The sequence below is a fragment of the Gymnoscopelus microlampas genome (assembly GCF_963454915.1).
Source record: "Gymnoscopelus microlampas genome assembly, chromosome: 16".
Classification (NCBI taxonomy): Eukaryota; Metazoa; Chordata; class Actinopteri; order Myctophiformes; family Myctophidae; genus Gymnoscopelus; species Gymnoscopelus microlampas.
The window spans coordinates 46,932,252-46,944,081 of NC_139953.1; the positions used below are offsets into that span (position 1 = coordinate 46,932,252).

Consider the following 11,830-nt stretch of genomic DNA (forward strand, 5'->3'; position numbering starts at 1 on the left):
GAACAGCTGCCGTAAAAACATCCGTAAATCAGTACTGTCGTAACACTTAAAGGGCACCGCGCATTGCATGAAAGCATAGAGACTGTAAAAGAATGGACTTCAGATCATGTTGACACACACACACACACACACACACACACACACACACACACACACACACACACACACACACACACACACACACAGTATATATGCCGTCTTTACTGCTCTTTACTCACAGCTTGTGATGTGAGACCTATGAATGCCCTGATTATTTCAAACTCTCTGTTGGATTGGGTTCAAGGGCCCTCATACCTCTGAGTTACACACCTATAAGAGTCCATTTGGAACCCTCTCAAGGAACCCTGAGGGTCCCTGGTCAGTGGTCCTGAGACCAGCTGTGGGTCCTGCAGTTTGAACACACTTTAATGTAATATAACATAGTGACCTCTGACCTCTGCTCAGCATCTTATAAGATGTCATACTTTATAATGTCAGAGCTGATCGGTGTGTCACTTTGTGTCACGCTGCGTGCTTGTACATCTGTTATGTTAAAATATTGATAATATTAATATTTTTTTAATATATATCTTCTCTTCTGGGGGTCCCTGGCACAAAACCTTTTCAGATGGGGGTCTGTTACCAAATACATATACATTTTGGGGTCCTTGACATGAAAAGGTTTGAGAACCACTGCAATAGACACTCAACTGAAATGGTGTCCTGATGGTTTGTTTCTGGTGACATCTTCAAAGTGAATGTTTAGGCTACATATTCCCTTTGACAAGAAATGTACATTTAATAACCACGGAAATTCACACAAATGCTCTGGATTAGGACCTCCTGAGTTCTTGGGCCCAGTATAGGCCCAGTTCTGTAATCCACCCCTGAATAGAGCCCATTATACTAGTCTTCTTTTATGCTTTCACAAACACTATAAATGTTGAAAATTATTATAATGAATTTCATTAAGTATGAAATGATTTATTCAAATACTAAATATCTACACACTGTGTTTACTAAAAGACCCCCCCATGTCATTGAGAGACAATACAATAAACAGTGAACAGAAGGACAGTTGAGCGAACATGAAGAACACAGTACAGTTAAAACAACTCTACCAGATTGACTCAACGTTGTTTTGACATTGTATTTACACTTTTAGTTGATTGTCTTGTTTTCCTGTTCATATCCATACCTACCCCTTAGACTGTTTTCATTCCTTTCACCCCCTACACATTCATTTATTCTTACATCTTTTTAGTTGCCACAGGACAGGATATCAGGCTGTAAATCCTTGTAAATCCTTTTGATAAGTAGGTCAAACTCTTTAAACACAAGTTGGTGTTTTTGTTTTACTTGTATAATAGATAAAATGACGAGAAAATGTACAGTATTAGTATATTGATACAAAAAAGCACTCAACATTGTCACTGACTAACCAACTATTCTGATGACATCATAGTTCAGGGCGTTGCTTTAGGAGATACTTATTAGTGTTGATTGTCATTGACAACAACACAATCAAAACTGGGTAATATTCCCCTTTAAAGAAATATGTCTTACCACCACCACCACCATCATCATCATCATCATCGTCATCATTATCATGTCTAACTGCATTGATCCACAGTTACACTGATCTTCCCAGGTAACATCTTCAGAGGGACAGTTTCATCACGAGTGTAAATTAATGGAAAGAGTGTGTCAGTGAAAGTGTGTGTGAAGGTGTGTATGTGTGTGTTAGTATCAGGATCAGAGAATGACAGCTTTCCTTCATCCCAGTCCAGCTGGACTCTGATCCTCTGAGGATTCTGCTCCAATGAGAGATCAGTGATTGACCTTGGTTGGCAGCCTGCTGTGTATTCACCTTCTTCAAACCATATTATCCAGAAGTGCTGATCGACCCCTCCGTCTTCCTCCTTCTGGTAAGACACCACACCCACATCCCAGTCTGCATTGTCTCCAACCTCAACATCCCAGCTGTGAGTCCCTGAGTTAAAGCCCTCAGAACCCAGGAGATAGCCACAGTGGTCAAACCTCCCTGGGTTGTCAGGATCTCTGTCTCCATCTCTCAGACTGGTCAGATCATCAGACAGGACGAGTCCTGGATGGGCAGTGTTGGGGTCCAGAATGACAGGGGTGTAGGAGACAATGTCCTTCATCTTGTTCCAGACTCTGAAGGTCAGGTTGCCCAGGTGTTTGGCCACGTCTATCCGTGGTCCAGAGACCAGCTGTGTGGACCACTCCCGCACTGTGAGCTCGACTCTTTCCTTTGTAGTCTTGTAGTTCTGCAGGAATGAGGTGTGGTCAGCTCTCAGTCCTCTCAGCCCCTCACCCATGTCTCTGATGTTGTTATAAAGGGTTGATATGTCTCTGTTAAGACCCTCAATCTTCTCCTTTATCATCTGACTCTTCTGCTGCTCTTCTTCCCTCAGTGCAGTGATGCTGGCCTCCTCTTCCTCTCGTAGAAACCGGTGAAGCTTCTTAAACTGTTCCTTAATCTGCCTCTTTGTGTGTCGGGCCTGGACCTTAATGTGTTTCGCTGCTTGGTCACTTTTCTTTTTAACTTCATTAAAGATCTCAGCATACTTGCAGCTTTCCTCAGACACTGATGCTGTCTTACGTGTTGAAGCTCCCGGTCTCTCCTGTAGGAAGGCCTCACACAGGTTCTTCAGAGCCAGGTTCCAGGGTGATCTGTTGAATGCATTTCCTTACAAACTGGACATTGCTTTATTGTATTCTGTAGCCACCATTCATGCAGACAAATATTACAGAAGCTGTGGCTACATGACAGGAGGACAGGATCTTTAAAGATGTCACAACACACAGGACAGGAATAATCCTCTTCGGGAAGAGACGGCGTGGAAGCCATTTAGTCTCCGAGAGTCTGAGTGAAGCTACAAACACTCTGCTCAATACAGGAAGTCAGTCAGTGGTGATAACACTGCCTCCTCTAGAATGTTCCCTGAAGTTAACTTTCACTGTGAATTGTGGTTGTTGTTAAAGTCCATTCAGCTGACAGAGTCAGCAGCAGGTTCCAGTGGTCTGGGTCAGTATTCCCTCCTGTAGCTGATGTGGAAAGACAGTCTGTCCTCCTCCCTGGAAGTTGTGTTTGATCTGAAGGTCAATCTTATCGTCTCAGATGAGTCACTCAGGGGGCGGAGTTTTGACACACCTCCACAGACCTGTTGCAAAGAGATACATTATGTAAAAGTTCCTGTTGAGTTTACTCTTTGACAAACCTTGACTTAAAATGATCAGATTCTGGCTGTGACAGTTATCAAATATAACTTATATACTTTTATAAATATAAAGTGTTGTTCAGGTTCAGGCACACTGAATAGAACACAACTCTCAATATGTCTTTGGATGTTCAATATGACTTAGTGTCATCAGCTTTTTATTCCAATTGACTTGAATTACTTGTAAGTAAGAGTATGTTTTTGCAATTGCAACTTTAAGTAAAAAAAGTTGCAATCGCAACTTTGCCCACTGAACAAACTACAGGGTAGGTAGCAGTGGTGGGTACTCAAATGTTTTACTTAAGTAAAAGTATCAATAGGCCTACTGCGATGTAGAAGTACTCCGTTACAAGTAAGTACGGAATTAAAAATGTACTTGAGTAAAAGTGCAAAAGTATTGACATCAAAATGTACTTAAAGTACAAAAAGTAAAAGTACTAAAATATTTGAGAATCACAACACGTCGCCATGCAATGCGTTGTGAGCATGTAGATCGGCTATTTTCAAATAACCTATGTATAAAATAGGGCTGAAGTGGTTCATGTTTCATAATATCATAATTTATATCTGAAAAGTAATTAGTAACAAGTTTTCAAATAGTTGTAGTGGAGTAAAAGTACAATATTTGCATGTGAGATGTAGTGGAGTAGAAGCAAAAGTATTGGAAAAAATGTACTTACGTACAGTACCTAAGTAAATGTACTTAGTTACTTTACACCACTGGTAGGTAGAATGAGTGAAACGTATACCACTTCAATAACAGTTACAACTAGACGCGTCGCAATTCCGGGGAAATTGCAAAGTGTGGTTGCGCCGACGCCGGTCGGACTATCATAATGTCGTTTGGACAGGTTTATCGCAGGGGTCCATAGATCACGTGTACCGATTTGTGTGAGATTTGGGAAAAAATTGTAGGAAAAGGAGCGAAAAGTGTGTTTTGAAGAAAATTCAAAATGGCGGAAAATCTATCCTGACGCAAATGGGCGTGGCCTATATGGGGAGCTGCGTAATGACCCAAGGAATCTAGGGAAAAAGACATTTTGATTTTACGACCTACGGTTCAAGAGTTATAGGCCAAAAGGTAAAGTGGGCTGTTATAGCGCCACCATGTGGCCGACTGGTGTGATTCTTTTCATAATAATTTCGCAAAAAACTATTAACCTCCCCTCCAAATCTTGTAACTGTAGCCTTTACGGTTTCCGAGAAAAAAATACTTGAATGGGAGTTTTTGCAATTCCCATTAAAGTGGATGGGGAAATTTAATGCAGAAATAAATCAATATCAAAAAATCTATCCTGACGCAAATGGGCGTGGCCTATATGGGGAGATGCGTAGTGACCCAAGGAATCCAGGTGAAAAGAAATTTTGATTTTCGGACCTACGGTTCAAGAGTTACAGGCCAAAACGTAAAGGGGGCTGTTATAGCGCCACCATGAGGCCGAATTGTGTGATATTTTTTTCAATAATTTCGGACAATATTATGAATTATCCCTCCACATCTGATAACTCTAGCTCTTACGGTTTCTGAGAAAAAAATACTTGAATTTGAGTTTTTTCACTTTTCCATTAAAGCGGATGGGGACATTTAATGGCACTAATAAATTAATATCAATTAAACTATTCAACCAATCTCTTAGCCCTATACACGCGCACGATTCCCGATTTAGACGGTCATTTTGACATATGGCACAACATTGGGGGATAAAAACTGTGGGAGAAATAGCGGTTTGAAATATTGTTTATCTCAGTTTATCAATAACAATAGTCTGGTTGCCCTGTTGGGCAACCACACTAACTAGACGCGTCGCAATTCCGGGGAAATTGCAGAGTGTGGTTGCGCCGACGCGGTCGGGACTCCAGTAATACGCCGGGAGGAATACCGTCGGAGACTGCGCCAATTACATCGTGACGTCACTCCTGAGATCGCCTGCGTTTCATTTTGAGAGGATTGATCCCCCAAAAAGCATGTTTTTGCATCAAACGGTTACATTTCGAGCATTCGTGGCGCCCCCTATGGATCAAAGTAGAAATGCTTTTGGGGATTGGTTTAGTATACCACCCTCGACATGTGATTCAAATTTGGGATTGACCGGACGTCTTGTTCGTGATTTATGGCATTTTTGGTCAAACGGGCCCCTCCCGCTAACTTTGGAAGCCATTTACGGACGGACGGTACGGACTATCAAAATTCCGCTTGGATAGGTTTATCGCATGGGTCCATAGATCACGTGTACCGATTTGTGTGAGATTTGGAAAAAAATTGAAGGAAAAGGAGCAAAAAGTGTGTTTTGAAGAAAATTCAAAATGGCGGAAAATCTATCCTGACGCAAATGGGCGTGGCCTATATGGGAAGATGCGTCGTGACCCAAGGAATCCAGGGAAAAAGACATTTTGATTTTACGACCTACGGTTCAAGAGTTATAGGCCAAAAGGTAAAGGGGGCTGTTATAGCGCCACCATGTGGCCGACTGGTGTGATTATTTTCTTAATAATTTTTCAAAAAACTATTAACCTCCCCTCCAAGTTTTGTAACTGTAGCCCCTACGGTTTCCGAGAAAAAAATACTTGAATGGGAGTTTTTGCAATTCCCATTAAAGTGGATGGGGAAATTTAATGCACTAATAAATCAATATCAAAAAATCTATCCTGACGCAAATGGGCGTGGCCTATATGGGGAGATGCGTAGTGACCCAAGGAATCCAGGTGAAAAGAAATTTTGATTTTCGGACCTACGGTTCAAGAGTTACAGTCCAAAACGTAAAGGGGGCTGTTATAGCGCCACCATGAGGCCGAAAGGTGTGATATTTTTTTCAATAATTTCGGACAATATTATGAATTATCCCTCCAAATCTGATAACTGTAGCTCTTACGGTTTCTGAGAAAAAAATACTTGAATTTGAGTTTTTTCACTTTTCCATTAAAGTGGATGGGGACATTTAATGGCACTAATAAATTAATATCAATTAAACTATTCAACCAATCTCTTAGCCCTATACACGCGCACGATTCCCGATTTAGACGGTCATTTTGATATATGGCACAACATTGGGGGATAAAAACTGTGGGAGAAATAGCGGTTCGAAATATTGTTTATCTCAGTTTATCAATAACAATAGTCTGGTTGCCCTGTTGGGCAACCACACTAATTACCGACATTTGAATGGGCTTGTTACTAATTCAATTACGCCATGTGAAAATTGGCAACACATTTTGATTATAAGGTTTATAGTCATCCCATGATATTCTCTTACCTGTAACTTAGGATCCTACTCCAATGTTTTCTCAGAAGGTCACGGTGAAGAAGAGTGCAGTCTGAAAGTTGAACTGAAATAATAACAGTTGCTTGTCTCTGTGTGTCTCTGTGTTCTGTGGTCTGTCTGACTCTGAGCACTGACTGAGCAGGACAGTGTGTGTTGTGTTGATGTAGGAGTATAAGTAGTAGCACCTCCCTTTTGTCTTGGAGTGGAGAAACACCTCCTCCCACCTCCTCTCAGCTCTCCTCCAAGTAACTGCAGTCAGGTCCATTTCAATGTGAAAGGCTCATCACAAAAGCCACCTTGATGATGATGATGATGATGGGCCATCATCAGAGAAATGTCCTTTGCTTCGTTAACATTTTGAATGTTTTTCTTTGCCAAAGAAAGCAAACCCAGAGTTGTCAGTATTAATGATTGATAAAGTTCTTAGCTGTACAATACAATTGTTATTTTAGATTATAAAAAGGTTAGCCGAGTGGTATGTGAATCTAATACCATTTTTATGTATACAAGTTGTTGGACATTACCTTTTTTCATTTTAGAAAACGTTCACAATGCTTTTGGAACAGTAGCATATTGATGGCAAGTAATTTTCTTACATTCATAATTCATAATTGCACCATTCTACAACCAATAGCCATGTTTAAACATTACTCACTTATAGTCATTTGAAATTTGACATAAATGTGTCATACTTTGTTTGCATAGTCAAGTCAATTTCAAACATTTTCATGTCAAGGACAATTGATTTTATTTAGCTGTGGACCCTTTTGAGAGGTGTTTTTGTCCCAGGATCCCCGTAAGATTTGTGTTGTTCAAACGTTCTAAGATTATTCCACATTTTTGACAGATGTTCACACTTCCTCCTTTTCTTTGAAGATAGCCAATCTACAAGCTCACAACACGTCACATCACAATGCTCTCTGAACTTGTAGATCAGTTATTTTCTAAGCTTATCTGCACGGCACACAGGGGAATGTTAACAAATAATTCACTTTCTGTACCTTTTAAATGTGGACGGGTTTAAGTCCTGATCTGCTAAACACATGAGATGCACCAAACACATTTATTTACATTCCCTTCAATATCCAGAGCAACATATTGTGCTGCAGATATTATAAATCTGCATACTATATTGTCACCTGAGGTACACTATATGTTCATGTTTATATATTCAATTCATCAAGACATACAAAGACATACAACATACATACAAGATCATAAATACTAGGAGCAGCAAAAGTATATTTACAGAAAAACAGTGGGGGGGTCATTTATTTTGGCAAGCTAGAACATTGGTTCTCAAAGTGGGGTCCGGGGACCCCCAGGGGTACTTGAGGGGATACCAGGGGGTCCCCAGCTAAAAGATTTATAGGACCCAAATGGACCCTTATGGGTCTGTAACTCTGAGAGTTAAGATCACATTGATTTTACAATATGAATTGGGGTCCCAGAGATAGAAATTCCATTAAATGGGTGTCCGTTGCCCTAATGCATGTCAAACTGGGGCTCCTTAAAATGTATCTTTTCAAATGGGGGTCCGCGGTCTAATAAGTGTCCATTTGGGGGTCCTTGACATGAAGAAGTTTGAGAACCACTGAGCTAGGAGACTTGTCTAGGTCCAGTTGCAAATTCCAGACAGGCGCTCTTTTGTGGTGGTTTTGAATGAGGATAGGAAGCCACACTCTTTGATGGCTGTTGGTAGAGCATTCCACATGCATTCTACTATTATGCCACCACAATAGTAGACTGAATTCATCCCCATGTTTGTGCCGAATCTGGGGGGAATGAGATCCCTCTGGTGTTCTCTTTCCTCTACCCTGAGCCATCCCACCCTAGCATTTAATGAGCAGGGGTTAGGTGAGTCCTATATGTGTGTGGGTTTAGAAGTAACCTGATCAGTTAGTGTTGATAGGTCTGAAGTTGTGTTTTTAATGCCTTTGAGGTGCTAGAGTAGCCTGGTAAACCCTCCCTCCATAAATCTCATTTCCATTTGATTTCTGGAATCAAATGGAAATGAGATTTCTGGAGGGAGGGTTTACCAGGCTAGTGCTAGAGCACCATAAGGTGCATGCAGAGTCAAAATGACATTGGATGAGTGATCCATCTAGTGTCCTCAGAGCATTCCTACTGACCAACGAGGAGACCCTGCCCAAACATCTAGTTCTTTGGTTGACTTTCTTGATCTGTTGCCTTTTTTCACTGTAAAGACTGTTCTCTAAAATGCAACCCAGGTTAAAAGGGTTTTTTCAACCTGCACTTTGTCCTCGTCCGAGACCAGGAGTGAAGAGTCATCCACGAACAAATACAATTTACCATATTAGACTGTTTGCCTACTTGTCCATCCACATGTCATGTAAACAGAAAACTACGTAAACAAAGCTACATCAGAACTGTGTGTCTTGAGAATGAGTCTCAATGAGATCACGGTATAAATAAATGATACATTAACAAAAAGTAAAATACAAATAGTGTAGGCTATCAGTGGTTCTCATTGTGAGTTCTTAGGAAAATATTCACCATCCATTCACATAAATATAACTGAGAATGTACAATAATTACTATTTCAACAGAATTTCACTTTTAACTCTTCACCAACATTACATAGTTATCAAAGGAATTGTGTGGCCTAATGTAAATCAACCTGAGGGTCCATGGAATGAGAGAGTACTTAGAGAATGACTGTACCTCAACGACCCACAGTCTAGATACTAGAATGTGTAAATTGGGGGATACTTGGAGACAATGACAAACCCAAAGTGTGTGTAGATTATCTGTTCTGTGCTGAGTGGGCCATCTGCATTTAAAATACAAATAAGACAACACTAATTGTGTGTGTGTGTGTCTGTGTGTGTGTGTGTGTGTGTGTGTGTGTGTGTGTGTGTGTGTGTGTGTGTGTGTGTGTGTGTGTGTGTGTGTGTGTCTGTGTCTGTGTCTGTGTCTCTCTTTTTTATTGTTTATTTGGCTCCCCATTAGCTACTACCTTAGCAGCAGCTACTCTTCCTGGGGTCAACACACAAAGAGAAATAACATTACATAACATTTAAAAAAAAACATGTGACAGTGTATATATTACTATTCCACAGTAATATAATACAATACAACACAAAACAATACAAAACATATTGGGATAAAGCTCAGTGGAATCATAAGTTATATACTCTATACCATATGATTCCACTGAGCTTTATCCCAATATCTATACTATAGAGCATAGCAAGAATACAAGAACGCTCACCCCAAAACACGCTCGCCCCAGGTCAAATCCGGTGACCTCGGAACAGTAAAACTATGCCTAAACCTAACCTTATTCCTAAATGTAACCTCAGTAAAACTATGCCTAAACCTAACCTTATTCCTAAAAGTAACCTCAGTAAAACTATGCCTAAACCTAATCTTATTCCTATACGTAACCTCAGTAAAACTATGCCTAAACCTAACCTTATTCCTAAACTTAACCTCAGTAAAACTATGCCTAAACCTAGCCTTATTCCTAACCTTAACCTCAGTAAAACTATGCCTAAACCTAACCTTATTCCTAAACTTAACCTCAGTAAAACAAACATAAGATTAGAGCGGCTGGATGGCAACCATGAGGTTCCCAGTTCGATCCCGGGCTCCCCCAGAGTTAAGGTCGGGACAGACCTAGTTACTTTCCACCACTGTTTCAGAGTACCCGTATATGGGTGTATGCCCATATATGGGCCGAAGCGTTCCATGATGTTGTTCTGATGCCAGTCATACGTCACTGCGGCGCTGTAGACCACATATAACAGGTGTTCTATAAAAAGCTGATTAATATCAGTTAGAACACAGTGAGCAGGACAACCCACTAAAGGTGATTAAAGCGAGTGAATTACTAGGGTATCACCACTGGTTGAGCAAAACACTATTTTCGAGGTGACAGTTTGAGAAGAAGAAACATCGGGAAGCTGTCTTTCTAAGAGCCTGACCGACATGGGGAACGTGTTTTCCAACCTATTCAAGGGCCTGTTCGGCAAGAAGGAGATGAGGATCCTCCTGGTCGGCCTGGACGCCGCCGGCAAGACCACCATCCTGTACAAGCTCAAGCTGGGCGAGATCGTCACCACCATCCCCACCATCGGCTTCAACGTGGAGACGGTGGAGTACAAGAACGTCAGCTTCGTCATGTGGGACGTGGGCGGCCAGGACAAGATCCGGCCGCTGTGGCGCCACTACTTCCAGAACACCCAGGGCTTGATCTTCGTGGTGGACAGCAACGACCGCGAGAGGCTCGGCGAGGCCCGAGAGGAGCTGGCCAAGATGCTGGCCGAGGACGAGCTGCGGGACGCCGTGCTGCTGGTGTTCGCCAACAAGCAGGACCTGCCCAACGCCATGGGCGCCGCCGAGATCACGGACAAGCTGGGGCTGCAGGAGCTGCCCCAGCGCCACTGGTACATCCAGGCCACCTGCGCCACCAGCGGCGAAGGCCTGTACGAGGGCCTGGACTGGTTCTCCAACCAGCTCAAGAACCAGAAGATTTGAACCACGTTAAACCCCCCCCCCCCTCTCTGCACTTTAGTAAACTGGACCTGAGTGGGCTGTATACACACTGGGGTCCGGACAATTACGACTGAGGATGTTAGTGTCCATTGAGGTCCCAGAGATAAAACAAACAAAAAAAAAGGTGTCGAATGGGGGCGGGGGGTTGTTGCCTGATTTCGGGTCCCAATTGGGTCCTTGAAATTAAGAAGGTTGATCGAATCACTGTACTAAACTGTAATGAAACCCCAGTCTACACTGTACAATCCACTGAGTTAAGTCTAAATCCCACAAACTTAAGTCTAAGTTACGTACTACACAGGCTTATTTAATGGAACCAAATGCACCCATACGAATGAAACCAAATGGACCTGCCGGAGTTCCCTGACCAATATGAGTCCATTTGGACACCTGGTGGTCCCCAGACCAGACTTTGAACCCACTGGTCCGGTTCAGATACCGTGCTCCAGGAGGTCGAAAAGAGATCATTTCCACAACGACGCAGAGAAAACTATGATCACAACCTTCGCTTGTCCCACGCCACGAGCACCCCTCCTTCCTTGTGTCGGGTTCTTCGTACCGAGCCATACAACACAGAATTATGAATTCCCCTTGAGATACGCTGAAGGTATACTCGTGCTGTGTGTGTGTGTGTGTGTGTGTGTGTGTGTTTTCTTCCCTTGATCATTAAAGTGGCTTTGGTACCATCCAGAGCAGCGGTGGGCAACTTTGATGATGGAGAGGGCCACTATATTTCCACACTCACTCCAGAGGGCCACATTGCATATACTGTCTCTCCATACAGTATTTTAACTTTTTTTTCGCCATGTCACACAAAAGTAGCAC

The 11,830-nt window shown here is 42.1% G+C and overlaps 1 protein-coding gene across 1 annotated transcript; it reads left to right on the plus strand.

Annotated features, from left to right (window-relative positions):
* Positions 1-10,438: 10,438 nt before the first annotated feature.
* LOC311063856 (ADP-ribosylation factor 1-like) lies at positions 10,439-10,987 on the plus strand (the record flags this gene model as incomplete). The annotated part of the gene is made up of 1 exon (XM_084083468.1): positions 10,439-10,987. One exon carries the CDS (start codon positions 10,439-10,441, stop codon positions 10,985-10,987), a length of 549 nt encoding a protein of 182 aa, XP_083939594.1.
* Positions 10,988-11,830: the final 843 nt, after the last annotated feature.